Source organism: Megascapheus bottae, chromosome 17, assembly GCF_031878675.1.
Source record: "Megascapheus bottae isolate mThoBot1 chromosome 17, mThoBot2.hap1, whole genome shotgun sequence".
Taxonomy (NCBI): domain Eukaryota; kingdom Metazoa; phylum Chordata; class Mammalia; order Rodentia; family Geomyidae; genus Megascapheus; species Megascapheus bottae.
Genome location: NC_143525.1, coordinates 16,041,678 through 16,056,857, shown reverse-complemented (window position 1 = coordinate 16,056,857; position 15,180 = coordinate 16,041,678). Strand labels below are relative to the sequence as shown.

Here is a 15,180-nt window from a genome sequence, read left to right as displayed (position 1 = left end):
CAACACGCAGAGAACTTGAGAGTGGAGCAGCCTAACAGGGACAAATGAAGGACACCGCAGGGCTATCCTGTCTCATGTGTGCCCCTCATCCCTGTGTCCTGGGACTTCAGGAAAAGGGGTACAGAAACCCTGGAAAGGAGGAAGCCTTCAGAAGCTTGGAGGAACTCAGCCATGGGAGTCAGAAGTTGTTAAATCACATGTCCTCTACTAGACTTACGGTCTAGTACACTCAGGTCCCTGTGGTGTGGGCTCTCTGGGGCTAGGGGCAGCCATCTGAACCTCACAGATGCCTCGGGCTCTCTGAAGAGGCCAAGAGGAAAAGAAGGTTTCTGAGGACAGGGGCAGGGCCACAGACCTCACATGTATTTCCTAAGCACAGCCTGTTGGCAAAAAGAGGAGCATGAGAATGGGGCAGGCCTTCTCCTCTTCATTTGCATCACCCTCCTCCCGCTCCACATACACATTTGCAGTGTGGGCACAGCCTAGGGCCTGTGGCCATTCTTCTTACTGTTCTCAGCCCTTGTCCAAAAGCACACAGGGAGTCCCAGAAAGGAGAAATCCACACAACACACACAACAAAAGCACCCAGGGAGGGTTTATTGTAAGAACTGTACAAAGAAGCTTGTCCACCAGCCTGGCGTGGGGCTGGCTCCCCGTGGGACAAGGTGGGAAAGGGTGTCCATCTGCATGGGATGGGCCAAACCCTGCTCGTTACTTCTCTGCAGTCAGTGCCCAGTCTGTGGGGGACACCCACCAGGGAGATTCCTGAGGCTGTGGGGTCGTGTGAATCAGGGCCAGGCAGGGAAGACAGAGAAGCAAGATAGTGAGCAGGGGGAGGCTGGCTCCTGCTGGAGGAACTTCTGAAAGAAGAGTCTAGAGTCATCTCAAGAAAGGGCTTGACATCTTCACAGAAAAGGCTCAGTAGGGAAAACAGGATGGGCCTGAGGCCATGGATGTAAGAAGAAATAGGAACTGCAAAATACACCAGGAGGGATGGGGCTGGGAGGGAGGGCAGCAGGGCAGACAGTACGGGAGATGCCTATAGGAACACACAGATGTGAACACAGACACACACACACACACACACACACATACACATTCATCTCAGTTTCAAGGATTTGCTGCTTCCTGAGTTTTACTGTTTATGAGAAACAAGAAGAAAGAGAAGAGGAGCTTAGGCCAATAGGGGATTCTGTGCAAACCTCTCCACGTGTTTACACTCACTCCAACTCTCATAGTACATTGTTCCCTATTCAGGCACATGCATATAACAGGACTGTGAAGGCAGACAGACAGACAGACAGACACACACACACAGACAGACAAACACACACCAGAGATAATACTCTAGGGCAAGCTGATACATAAAGAAACAAAGATAGTCAGACATATATGAATCTTCAAGCACTTCTTCCCATCCAGTGGCTCACACAGAGCTATCCACTAGGCCTAGAAGCAAACGCACAGTCACACAGATATGCACACACTGACTGAATCCAGAGACTCCTGAGCAGAGCTTTCACATTCTCCTTTAAACCTAGCCTCTATCCGCTGGGAGCCATCAAAGCCTACAGCAGCTGTGTGCACATGAGCAGAGGCAACAGAACTAGCTTTCCAGGTGGTAGAAAACTGGAAGGCTGAGCCCAAGCCAGCAGCGCCTCCTCTGCTGCCCACCGCAGTGTCAACACAGGAGTCTACATGAGCTCAACTCGAACATTCTTAAGTCATATTTTGAGGTGGTGGGAGAGGATGACGAGGGAGGAAGAGATGGGAAGGGGGTGAGATAAGAAGGAAGAGATCTCTGCCCTGGTGGTAATGAGGTGTGAGTAGGGGAGAGGAGGAGCAAACAGCATTTTCTACATCTAGACCCCATCAGCATCTCCATGCTCAGGCCAAGTGGATCAGTAGAGCTGGTAGAACCCAGCCAGCTCTAACTATCCATGATTCCTAGAAAATGGCAGTTCCTGGAATTCCTTCTTCTGCTCTCCCTGTGACGGCCCGCCAGGGGAGCTGTCCATGGGCCCGGATGTGGCCCTGGAAAAGATTTCAGACGTCACAATCGTAGCCAGATGCATCAGGATCCAGTGGCCAATCCGATTCCTATAGTAATTTTGGGATCAGTGACATTTGCAGAGGAAAATCGGGGAGTTCTTGGGAACTGCAGGGGAAATCTGCACCCCACAGTCATAAAGGGAGAGCTGGCTGAGCCCTGGGAAAGGGCATCCCCCGTTCCTGAGGTTAAGACTTGCCTCTTCCAGGCCAGAGCTGAGGGGTCTAGGACCATTCATTTCCTGGGAAGAGGCCAGTAGTCCTTAAGACGCTGGGCTGGGCAGGACAGGACAGGACAGCTGGGTCCTCCCAATTCACTAGCATTCATTCTGCCATCCCTCAGGCAAGAGAAGCGGCAACAGAGCCCCCAAGGAGGTAAGTTGAGGACGTTGAAGGTGGAATCGGAAAGTCCCCAACTGCAATTCCCTTAGACCTAGGCATCAGGCCCGGCCTGACCCCCACAAAGAAGCTGGACGCATCCCCAAATTCAAACCTCCACCCCCCTCATTCTGCACACAGGCCCCTTCGGGGGAGCTCTGGGCCTGTTTCAAGGCTCAGCTGGACGCTTGGCTGCTGCCCGCTAGACAAGAGACTCTTTGACCCCTGGGCGCACCGTCCGTCCGGGTGCGGGGGCAGGAGGCAGGGCTGTCTCTGAGGGGCTGGTGGGTGTGAGCCCCCTGGTGGGATCCTCAGCCCCTGTGGGGCCTTCCTCCTCCACTTGACTGTGCAAGCTGGGGTTGCCATTCTCTGGACCGTACATCTTGTTCATGGCGCTGGCAATGAGTCCTTCCTTCTCGGGAGCCCCGTCCCCGCCGCCGTCGCCGCCGTCTTGGCCGTGGCGGTACATGTAGGACGCCTGCTTCACGGAGCGCTGCAGCAGGTGCCGGCGGTAGGCCCTCTGGATCTTGATGGCACACACCTCCTCCTGCTTCCTCTTGAGGGTGGTGGTGATGGGCTCGTAGGAGACCTTGGAAGGGTTGGCTGCCATGAACTTCTCCTCCATTGTCTGCTTGAGGGCATCCATTTCCCCAGAGTCGCCCAGCACCTCCTTGGTGAGAGCAAAGAGGATGTCCAGGCAGTGGATCTTGTCCCCCGGCACCATGGGGAGGTCCAGGGTGATGAGCTTGATCTTGTTGGGCTTGGCGATCCTCAGCGGCTCCTGCAGCGTGTCCACGAAGTCGGAGAGGCGGCTGTACTCGATGAACTGTGTGGCGTCCGGGTCAAACTTCTCCCACGTCTCATAAAACATCTCGAAATCGTCCTCGCTCAGCGGCTCGCTGCTCTCCTCCGTGGCCACGTTGAAGTTCTCCAGGATGATGGCGATGTACATGTTGACCACGATGAGGAAGGAGATGATGATGTAGCTGCAGAAGAAGCAGATGCCGATGGATGGGTTGCCACAGTCGCCCTTGATGCTGGTGCCTGGGTTCTCCAGCGTGGGGTCGCAGTCTGGGGGCCCACTGTTGAGGATGGGGTTCAGAAGCCCATCCCAGCCGGCCGAGGTGGTGATCTCGAAAAGACAGATGATGCTGTTACCAAAGGTCTCGAAGTTGAACATGTCGTCGATGCCCGATTCTTTCTTGACGTAGGCGAAGTTGGACATGCCGAAGATGGAGTAGATGAACATGACGAGGAAGAGGAGGAGGCCAATGTTGAAGAGGGCGGGCAGCGACATCATGAGGGCAAAGAGCAGTGTCCGGATGCCCTTGGCCCCGCGGATCAGCCGCAGGACGCGACCAATCCGGGCCAGACGGATCACGCGGAATAGCGTGGGGGACACGAAGTATTTCTGGATCAGGTCGGAGAGTGCCAGGCCTGCAGGGAGGAGGAGCAGAGACGGGGTTATGGGAGCCCAGCCTGATGCGTTCTACCCCAGAGCGGGGGCGGGGGGGTAGAGCCCAACCACACTGGGCTCTCCCACAGTTCTTAGGGTGTCCCCAGTGCCAATGTCTCGTCAGCTGAAAGTGGGATATACCCAGGGCCTGAGCACTGTTCCTGAGCTTTTATGCTCAAAGTTGGTGCTCTACCACTTGAACCACAGCTCCACACCTGGTCAATTACAGAGAAGACTCTTACAGACTTTTCTGCCCTGGCTGGCTTTGAACTATGGTCCTCAGATCTCAGCTTCCTGAGTAGCAGCTCATAGGCATAAGCTACCATTACTGGGCTCTGGGGGAGGGGAGAGATGGTGGCACTGTGGCCCAGAGTGGTAGAGCACTAGCCTTGAGCACAAAAGCTCAGGAATAGTACCCGAGGCCCTAAGTTCAAGCCCTACAACCAGAAAGAAAGAAGGAAAGAAAGAAAGAAAGAAAGAAGCCATTCAAGCTCAGCCAGGATTTTTTTTTAAAAGGCCACAAGACTCCTCCTTAGAGGAAAACTGGAACATGGAGGAACAAGCCTGTAATCCCAGCAACTACGGGAAACCTAAAATAGTCAGATCCAGGCTTAGACACATGTCTAGGTGTGAAGAGAGTCCTGTCCTAAAAACAACTGGTGAGGGACCGGGAGTTTGGCCTAGTGGTAGAGTGCCTGCCCAGCATGCATGGAGACCTCGGTACCACATACATAGAAAAAGCCAGAAATGGTGCTGTGGCTCAAGTGGTAGAGCTCTGGCCTTGAGAAAGCTCATAAAGGGATAGCTGAAGCCTGTAATGTGCAATCTCGGCTACTTAGGAGTGGAGATGGAGGGATCACGGTTGAACACGAAAGTGCCACCTCAACCAATGGGCAAGAATGGTGGCAAGCCCCTGCCCTTCCACACTAAGGGGCAAACACATCCCGGCAGCAAAGGAAAATGCAAACAGGAGGACTGCAGTCCAGGCCAGCCTAGGCATCAAGCAGGATACCCATGAGCCTGGCAGGCGCATGAACAGGTGCGCCTGCGCAGGGCTGGCCTGCCTGCGGGACAGAGGGCTTCATCGTGGGGCTGCCCTCCCAGCTCACCCACGATGGACAGGATGACCACCACAAAGTCGAAGATGTTCCAGCCGATGGTGAAGTAGTAGTGGCGCAGCGCGAACATCTTGAGCACGCACTCCCCGGTGAAGATGATGATGAAGACCATGTTGATGTTGTACAGGATGTCCACCTTGAGCTGGCTCTGGTCATCTGTCTCCACCATCATGGTGACCATGTTGAGGCAGATGAGGATCATGATGGTGATGTCGAACACCTGCTTCGTCACAAAGTCGTACACCATGCCCTGGATCTTGTTCTGCACACACACACACACACACACACACACACACACACACACACGTCACAGCGCAGACATGCGCACGTGTGCACACGGTACAGGAGAGGAGAGGAGAGGCGTGGAGGTAGAAGAGAAGGGAAAGAGAGAGAGAGCAGGCATCAGGGTTGGTGGTGGGATCAGCCATGCAAGGGAAGGAACACTTCATTCTGTGGCTCTGTGGGCATTCCCTCTTCAGTCTGGAACTTTCTTTCCAGAACCCGGGTCTTCGTGCATGCTAGGCAAGCACTTTAACCACTAGGCCAAACTCCTGGCCTCTAGTTCCCCTTTCATCCTTCTCTCAAAGTCACAAGTGGAGATGTCAATCGCCCCCCGGGGGATGGCTGGGTCAGTGAGGGGCCTCTAGCAGCAACTGCTGTGAACACCAGCAGTTCTCCGGCCATGTTGCAACTCCCTGCAGGCAGTCAAGCCTGATGCAGAGGCAGGGTTTGGCAAGCAGCCACATCCCATTCCCATCAGCCCCTTCGGGCAGGAGGCCACCAGGCCTACAACAGAAGGGGCCCAGAGAGCTGGTACCTGGGGCCTGGGGATTGGCTTCTGGGGCTTCTTGGAGCCAAGCTTCTTCATGGCATTGTAGTATTTCTTCTGTTCTTCTGTCATGAAGATGTCTTTCCCTCCAAAGTATAATGGGATAGGGTCTGTAAGGCAGGGGAGGGGTCCCCTCTACTTCTAGGACCCTTTTCCTCTGGTACCACCCAGAACCCAGCCCCTACCCCTAAAGAAACCCGGTGGGATGGGATCCCTGGAGAGACCAGAGATGGAGGGATGAGGAAAGAAGGAAGGAGAAATCAACTGAGGGGTGTTAATGGTCCTGAGAAGGAAATGGGGGATGATGGGAAGGAGGGGACACATTTTCCATCAGGGTGTCACTGGGTCCTTTGAATGATTCAGTTGGTTATTGTTGCTATCGTTATTATTGCCAGTCCTGGGGTATGAACTCGGCCTGGGCACTGTCCTTGGGCTTTCTCAAAGCTAGAGCTCTACCACTTGAGCCATAGCACCACTTCTGGCCTTTTCAGTGTATGTGGTACTGAGGAATCAATCCAGGGCTTCATGAATGCTAGGCAGGTACTCTACTACTAGGCCATGCTCCTGGCCTCAGTTTCCTTTTTTTTCTTCTCTTTTTTTCTTTTTTTAAGTGGTGGGGCTTGAACTCTGCACCTGGGCGTAGTCTCTGAGCTCTTCAGCTCAAGGCTACCATCCTACCCCTTGAGCCACAGCACCACTTCCAGTTTCCTGGTGGTTAATTGGAGATAAAAGTCTCATGGACTGGACCGAGAGTTTGGTCTAGTAGTAGAGTGCTTGCCTAGCATGCACGAAGCCCTGGGTTTGATTCCTTGGTACCACATATATAGAAAAAAAACTGGAAATGGTGCTGTGGCTCAGGTGGTAGAGCTCTAGTTTTGAGAAAGCCCAAGGACAGTGCTCAGGTCCTGAGCTCCAGGCCCAGGACTGGCAAAAAAACAAAAACAAAAACAAAAACAAAAACCTCACGGACTTTAGTGCCCTGGGCTGGCTTTGAACCGTGATCCTCAGATCTCAGCCTCCTGAGTAGCTAGGATTACAGGCGTGAGCCACCGTGCCCAGCTTGTTATTTTTGAGACAGTCTCATTGTGTAGCCAGGGTTGGCCTCAAACTCAAGATCCTCTGCCTTCCACGTGCTGGGACTATAGATGTGTGCCACCATTCCCAGCTCCTACCCATTTCATTTTAGAGACCAGCAGACAGAATTTCAGGAGGACCAAATCACAGTATAAGGTCCCCTAGTTGGATCTGAATCCAGGCTCAGTATCTCAGTGACCTGTGACACAGGACTGCTAAAATAGCTGGGGGCCACAGAAAGGAATGAGGGGACAGGAGGTGGCAGGGAGATGCGGTGAGGGTTTGGGGGGAGGCTGGAGACGCCGCAAGGAGGGCGGGCCAGATACTCATCTTCTTCTTCTGCTGGTTGAAGTTGTCAATGATGACGCCGATGAAGAGGTTGAGCGTGAAGAAGGATCCGAAGATGATGAAGATGACGAAGTAGAGGTACATGTAGAGGTTCACCTCATACTGCGGCTGCTCCTCCTTCTGCAGGGGCCACATGATGGGACAGTGTGTGGGGGATACACAACTTTCTCCCTGTGTCCCAAAGCACTGTAAGCCAGAGTGCCGCCCCCCTCCCGGCTGCTGGGGCTCCTGGTTGGGCACGGGGAGGGGGTGGCAGAGATGGCAGAACGTGTGGCAGTCTCAGTGAGCTGGACTCACCTCTCGAGAGTCCACAGCTGCATACATAATGTCCATCCAACCCTTGAAGGTGGCCTGAGAGAGAGCATGGCGCGTGAGAGGAGAGCAGAGAGCCGCCCCTGCTTCCACATCCAAACCTCCCCTCCCCTGCTCTCCTTCCTCAGAGACCAACCGCCCGAGCCCCACAAGGCGGGTGTCAAGTGGGGACCGGAGAGGTCTAGACAACAACTCCAGGTCCCACCACCATGGAAAGCGGGGTGGAGATTCTCCACAAGTGGCAGAGGTAGACTGAGGCACAGTGAGAGCCAAGCCCAGTTCCACACCAGGCCCGGCGGCTGACACTCACCACCTGCAGGAGCGAGAGGTAGCCCAGACCCACGTTGTCGTAGTTGACCTTGACGTTGAGCCAGCGGACCTGGCCCGTGTGCATGAGGCTTTCGCACTGTGACTTGTTGTTGACCTCTGAGATCTCGAACCTCTCCGAGGTGGTGGTGTTGATGCAGTAGTAGAACTTTCCAGCAAACAAGTTGACGCCCATGATACTGAAGATGAGCCAGAAGATGAGGCAGACCAACAGCACGTTCATGATGGAGGGGATGGCTCCCAAGAGGGCGTTCACGACCACCTGGGGTCAGGTGGGAGGCCATGGTCAGACCCCTTCCCAGGCTCTTGGAGGCCTCCTGGGGACGGGGGGTTGACCAGGGACGCTCTCAGGAAAGAGGGCCCCTCTGAGCCTAGGGGGAGAAGCCATTTGCTGGGGTAGATGTGTCTGGGGTGAGGGGCACGGCTGGGGGCTGCTGGTCTGGGACGGGGGAAGGCTCCCCGCTTGGCTGGAGCCAAGGCAGAGTTGGGGACCCCAGGTTTCTTTGGAACCAGCCCCAAGTCATGGGCCACCAGGCGGAACACAAACACTTCCCTCCATAGGAAACTGCCACACGAGCCTGCCCCTCATCACCGGCTAATGCCTAGTGACAGACAGAAACAGAAAAGGTAGAGGGATAAGAGGCCATCAGAGTGTGCCAAGCACCAGGACCCCAGGGGCTGGAGCTTTGCTCCCCATTATCCCCAGCCAAATGGACTTACCACTGTTTTAGCCAGTTGTCCTTTTTTATTTTTTAAATTTTTTTAAGGAGGAGTCAGATCATGACCTCCAGACACAGCGAGTGGATGGGGAAGTCTAAGGTTCCCAGGGGAGCTCCACTTCTGGGTAGGGCCCCACCCTAGTATACTGTTGTGAGAATAGAGTTTTTTACCCCTCAAGGGGCTCAGGTCCCCAGCTCCAGGTCTGGGGCCTGGCATTGGCAGGCCTTTTGCATGAACACGGGGGTCCCTGTGGAGGAGGGCTTGTTCCCCGCAGACCTCCCTAGGCTGGGGATGTCCGGTTGCCAAGACCCTGTGTTTACCTGTCACTTTCCCTTCCATGCGCCTCAAGGGAGCTTCTCTTAATTGATGCCCCAAGCTGAAGGGGAGGCTTTCAGCACAACCCTGAACTCAAGGTGGGAGGGAGGATCAGAGCTGAGGTACAAGCACCTTGATACCTGCTAATGTTTCAGAGCCCTGGGAGACTCCAGTCTGAGGTGACTCCCATAAAACCCTCAGGTCTGCTGGCCTTCTCCCTGCCTTGAAGTCTTGTGTGTGTTGAGGCAGCCTCTGCTGCCCTCTAGTGGTCATAAGTATGAATTACTCTGCCCACTCCCGACGTTACAGGTACATGCACCTTGCCATTCAGTCTATTCTATGGACCCTTGCTCCCCAATCCAAAGCCCTCCTCAAGAACCCCATCAGTACCCACCCTCATGCCCTCGAATCGAGACAGTGCCCTCAAGGGACGCAGGGCCCGAAGTGTGCGCAGAGATTTGATGGGTCCCAGCTCTGAATAGCCCAGCCAGTTGGCTACCAGGCTAATGATGGAGACCTGCAAAAGAAGGGACATGTGATTAGGAAGTTTGGGCTCTTGATCTCCCTATCCAAGCTCAGGGCACAGCACCTGGAGACAGTTCCATGCAGGAGGGGGCTTCCATGAGTTCACAACTCCCGGTTATCTCCTTTAGACTCCCCTGGCTCAGGATGGGGAGGAGGAAAGCAGCCCTGAGCTCAATCTTAACAAGCCCTAGAGCAGGGGCCCAGCCCAGTGATGTCACCAATTAACTGGAGATGATGGTAGATGGGAGGGACAGTGCCCAGCTCTTTTCCCAACCTGTGTGTCCATCTAAGAGAACGTGAGCTGGGCACCAATGGCACACATTATAATCCTAGCTACTCAGGAGGCTGAGACCTGAAGCTCCAGATTTGGAGCTCCGCTGGACAAGGAAGTCCATGAGACTCTTAGCTCCAATTAGTCACCAAAGTCAGAAGTGGAGTTGTGGTTCAAATGGGAGAGCACTTTTTTAACAAAAAAGTTAAGGGACAGTGTTTGGGCCTTGAGTTCAATCCCAGTATACACACACACACACACACACACACACACACACACACACACGCACGCACGCACGCACACGTGCGCGGTGGGAGGGGGGGGGACGACGGGAGTTTGGCCTAGTGGTAGAGCATTAGGCTTTGAGAAAGCCCAAGGACAGTGCTCAGATCCTGAGTTCAAGCCCCAGGACTGGCAAAGAAAAAAGGGATGGGAGGCATGGCTCAGTGGGTTGAGCACAAGCCAGTGGGCAGAAATATCAGGTTCTGAGTTTGAGTCCTCATCTCAGACAGGAAAAAAAAAAGTGTGAAAATCCTCTGGCCTGCCTCTCCCACAGGAAAAAGGCAGTCCTAACTCGCTGTTGTACCTGACATGTATGAAGCCATTTTATTGCGGGGGGCGGGGGGTACTGATGGGGTGGGGAAGGGTTGTCTTTCTCTCCATGTGTTCTTGGGCAGGGTCCACCTTCCAGAGCCTGGGCTCTTTAAGCCTGGAGATGTGGAGGAGGGGCTGGGCAGGCAGACTCACATCCACGATGAGGAAGTCCAGCCAGCACCAGGCGTTGGTGAAGTACACCTTGAAGCCGTACGCCACCCACTTGAGCAGCATCTCCAGGATGAAGATGTAGGTGAAGACCTTGTCCGCGTATTCCAGGATGGTGCGGATGACACGCCGCTGCTCGATGTAGATGTCCTCGAAGGCCTGGGGCACGGGCAGGACCCATAGGTAGCCCCGGGCCCACAGGTTGGGGTAGCATCCCCTTCCCTGCCTGCTGCTGCTGGTTCCCAGGGGTCTGCCGTGAGAGCCAGGCGGGGGTGGGGCCCTCCAGGTCCCCCCCCCCCATCCTGGAAGCGACTAGCCCCCAGCTGGTTCTCGATTATCTGCTGGGACTGCACAGTGACACACCTTCTGTCTCAGCCTAGACCCCAAATTCCCAGGGGTCACCCGTCTCCCCACTGACCGGGGCTGTACTCAATGGCAGCCTACAAAGCAATGGGTGGGGACATCTGTACTTTCAGGATCCTCTGGCTGCCTGGCAGCCCCCACAGAGGGCAGAGAGCCCCAGGGGAGGCCGGCCCTTGCCCTAGCCCACCCCGCTGGGGTGGCACTTACCAGAGCCCCACTGCTGAGCAGAATCATGAAGACGATGAAGGTCTCAAACCAGTTGTGCTCGACAATCTTGAAGCAGGCCCTGCGCAGGGTCCACCAGGTCTTCCCTCGGCCCTGGGAGATGTCCACATAGAGGCAGGGCCATCGCTGCACGCAGGCTGCAGGGCACGCACGCACCACGTCACCGGCCTGGGGGCCTCCCCTCCCCCACTGAAGACATCCCACCCTACCCACGCTCCAGCGGTCGCCAGGAGTGGAGCCAGGTGAAGATCAAGCTGTGAAGCCAGGCTGGGCAGACAAAGTGGAGAGACTCATCTCTAATTAACCACCAAAAGGCCACAAGGGGAAGCCACGGCTCAAGTGGTAGAACACCAGCCTTGAGTGACAGTGCTCAGGCTCTGAGTTCAAGCCTCGGTCCCAGAACAAAACGAAAAAGAAAGGGGGAGTTGTGGGGGCGACTGCAAATAGGGGCACAGGACACCAGCTGCCCCCCATCTTCCCCCACCTCCTCCCTAGGACAGGCTAATTGGAAGCACCCAGGCCAGGTGAGGCCCCAGCCCGGTGCCCCCCTCACCTTCCGTGAAGCACTCTTCAGGCTGCTCCCCCTCGGGGTTCTCCTCGGCCTGCTCCTCAGGGTTCTCCTCCGGGGGCTTGTAGTCCGCCGTGCTGCAGACGGAGGAGTTCCCATCATAGAGGGGCTGCGGTGGCTTCTGTTGGGGCTACAGACGCATGTTACCCTAGGACCCAAAACGCCCTTGACCTCCCCCCAGGTGGGGCGGGATGTGAGGTCAGAGGGAAAGAACGTAGTCATCATTCATTCATTCGCTCAGTCCTGTGCAGAACCTGCACTGTGTCCTGGCCGATGACCCGATGACAAAAAGGGCCCTGGTCCTGCTCCCTGGCACTTGTGGCCTGGAAACAAGCAGTGAGGGCCTGAGGAGACAGGGGAGGACCTCTGGTAGAGGAGGAGGAGGCGGCTAGGACAGGAGCTGGGGTGGGGATGACTCACAGCGGGCTCAGCCAGCTGAGATGTCAAGGGGACAAATAGGAAAAGCTACCAGAAGGTTCCAAGGCAGAGTCGGGGGCAAGTAAAGGGGTCAGGATGGAGCCGCGCTGCCGATGCCCACAGGGAGTGGGTATGTGGCGCCCTCAGCATCTGCTCTTTCCACCCCCAGGGGCTGTTTGGCTGAGGGATCCAGAAAGGATGGAAAATTTCCCCAGCCAAGGCTCCAGCTGGGCGCCAAGGGAATCTGATCGGGGTGGGGGCGGGGTGGGCGCTGTGCAGACCGGGCTTCCTCTCCCTGGCCGGTGCTGCTCTCCCACGACAGCTTTCCCATGCTCACCTCTGAGCCCCAAGGGGGACTTCCCTGGCTGGGGGTGAGGCCCCTGAAGAGGTAGAGGAAGCAGGCAACCTGGGGGGTAAGGAGGACAGCTCTGCCTCCAATATCATCGATGAGAAAATGGGGTGGGTGAATCTTGTTCCCAATTAACAGAAATGGAAACTGAGGCACACTGATGGTTAGGTCAGCCAGGGCATCTGCTAGACTGCTTGCCTCACTGTGCACTGGACACCCATGGTCACCTTTGGAGCTGTGTTCACCTTCTGCAACCCCCCTCCCCGGGGGACCCCCTCCCCCACCAAGTTCCTCATACTGAGGTCCAGGCTGGTGCCACGTTTCCAGGGGGTATTTATAGCATAGCAGGCATTGGCCCCCTGGTAAGCCAGCTTGCTACATATCTGGGGAGAGTAAGGAGTCAAGAGAGTTCAGGGCAAAGGTCATCAGGCTCCAGCCCCCAGCATGGGCTGGGGTTGGTGTGGTGGGCTGTCCTGACTCATGCCAGGGCTGCAAGCTGAGTAAGGGACTCACTGTCAGCTCCCCCAGGAGCCCCAGGAAGTGTCCCAGTCTCAGTTCTAGTCTGGGGGTGACCATGATCTGCATCTCAGTCCCCACTTACCCTCAGAAGGGCAGGGTACAAGGACTGGGCATCTTAGCCTGGCAGCAAGGGCCCTGCCTGGGCTAGGATGGTGAGGCTGCAGCCTGAGGCTGTCCCACAGTTCTCAAATCCCCTTGTCCCCAATCTCAAAGGTCCTCTAGCTCCTGTCCCAAATCCCTGGCTGGATCCAGTACCTACGCTCATACCGGGAGGCTGAGATCAGCCTTGGCCCGGGTGCAAACAGCACTGGCTGATGGACTTGACAGGGGCTTCAAGCCCAGCAGGGCATTTAAGAACCTGTGGGGTTCGAATCCTGGAGCTGCGCAATCTGTTCAAGAGCGCCACCTGCTGGTGAGAGAAGGCCAGGCCAGGATTTGGCATGGCGGATCCCTGCGCTCTCGTCAACATTACAGCACTTCCTATGTGTTTTGCACACAGTATGTCATATAGCTCACTCACACCCCGGGGCAGATGCCATTAACCCCATTTTACAGATGGGGAGATGGAAGGTCAGATCAGATTTGTGGCTGGCCCTAGACAACAACTGGAAGCCAGGTCTCTCTGGCTGCTGTCCCTCTAGCTGGGCTCTGTGGAGGGACTCACCTTGGTGTCCTCGGGCTCTGAGAAGGTGTCAGTCTCCTCTTCAGTGGGCATCTCCAGATCGGACTCCTCCGAGGCTATGGGCACCTGGATGGTGAGGTAAGGGTTGTTGATGAAGTTGAGGTGGTCCAGCTCGATGCTGGTAGGCGTGCCATTAGCCAGGCCCACATGGTTGAGAATATGATTGTCCTTTTTCAGGTCTTTGTCCCCTTCGTCAGGTGGTGGCTCCTTCTTCTCGTCCTCAGGAGCGCTGTCCCCCGTCTCTCCAGCCTCTCCAGCGCCCCCGGGCTCCCCGAGGCGGAGCATTATCTCCTTGGGGCTCAGGACCTTGCCATGCAGCAGTCCGAGGAGGAAGGCCTTGGCGAAGCCAATGCCCCACTTGATGCGTCCGATGGCGATCTGCAGGTTGTTCATCTCCCCGTCCTCATCCGAGGCTGCCAGGCTGTCGGCACTGAAGGAACTCAGCAGGAGGGCCAGGAACAGGTTCAGGACCTGGGAAGCCAGAGTTGGGGGGACCCTCAGGCCAGCGTCCAGCCCCTTCTGCCAGTGTGAAGGGGCCTCACATGTACACATCAGACCTGCCATGCTTTGGGCATCTGAGATGCCACCTAGCCCCATGTTTACAACTGTGCTGGGAGGAGAAGAACATGATACCCACCTTACAGATATGGAAACAGAGGCTAACGCCTGGGAGAGGGCTCTGCAGGGGTAGGGTGTGGGGAAGTGTCCTGGGGAACTGAGACTGTCTCCTACCTGCTCTGTCAGGAAACAGAAAACATGAGGCAAGTCTCTACATTTTTTTTAATCCCTGCTCCATTCTCTAGGGGGAAGCACTGAGCCCTGGCCATTGGTGAGAAAGTTGTTTCTAGGCCTCAAGGTTGATATCTGTATCAAGTACTATACTACAGATTTCGCTGGCAATAGAGACACAGCTTTGAAAATCATGCTGCCTGGCACTGAACCCTAATATTTTTGTGGTATTGAGGTTTTGAATTGGGGTCTTTGTGCCTGTTAGGCAAGTATCCCTACCACTGAGCCATGCCTCCAGCCCTGATTTTTTTTTTTGGCCAGTCCTGGGGCTTGAACTCAGGGCCTGAGCACTGTCTGTGGGTTTGTCCTCAGGGCTAGTGCTCTACCACTTGAGACACAACACCACTTCCGGCTTTTTTCTATATATGTGGTACCGAGGAATCGAATCCTGGTTTTCGTGCATGCTAGGCAAGCACTCTACCACTAGGCCAAACTTCCATCCTCCCTGATTTTTTTTAATCTCTCATGGGGCTTGAACTCAGGATCTGGTTGCTGTCCCTGAGCTTTTCTGCTCAAAGCTAGCACTCTACCACCTTGAGCCACGGCACCACTTCCAGGTTTTCTGGTGATTAAGCGGTAAGATAAGATTCTCATGGCCTTTCCTGCTTGGGCCGGTTTTGAACTGTGATCCTCAGATCTCAGACTCCTGAGAAGCTAGGATTACAGGCGTGAGCCAACGGAGCCTGGTTTTGCTTGTTATTTTAAGATAGGGTGTTGCTTCCTGTGCCAGGACACAATCCAGCAATCCACCAAGGTTAGGTTTGTTTTTTTTTTTTTAATTTTT

At 55.3% G+C, this 15,180-nt stretch overlaps 1 protein-coding gene across 2 annotated transcripts in view; it reads right to left on the bottom strand.

Moving 5' to 3' along the window:
• Positions 1–2,629: 2,629 nt before the first annotated feature.
• The window catches only part of Scn4a (sodium voltage-gated channel alpha subunit 4), a 29,507-nt gene continuing 16,956 nt past the window's right edge, over positions 2,630–15,180 (bottom strand). Inside the window, exons 14-24 of one of the 2 annotated variants that reach the window (XM_090351612.1) lie at positions 13,590–14,078; positions 11,626–11,761; positions 11,019–11,209; positions 10,470–10,643; positions 9,321–9,443; positions 7,875–8,153; positions 7,550–7,603; positions 7,235–7,372; positions 5,819–5,923; positions 4,993–5,263; positions 2,630–3,864 (exon numbers count right to left, since the gene is read on the bottom strand). In XM_090351612.1, the coding sequence (XP_090207738.1) occupies positions 2,630–3,864; positions 4,993–5,263; positions 5,819–5,923; positions 7,235–7,372; positions 7,550–7,603; positions 7,875–8,153; positions 9,321–9,443; positions 10,470–10,643; positions 11,019–11,209; positions 11,626–11,761; positions 13,590–14,078 (3,195 nt within the window). The remainder of the gene's footprint in view (positions 3,865–4,992; positions 5,264–5,818; positions 5,924–7,234; positions 7,373–7,549; positions 7,604–7,874; positions 8,154–9,320; positions 9,444–10,469; positions 10,644–11,018; positions 11,210–11,625; positions 11,762–13,589; positions 14,079–15,180) is intronic. The other variant, XM_090351613.1, reaches the window with a different exon arrangement.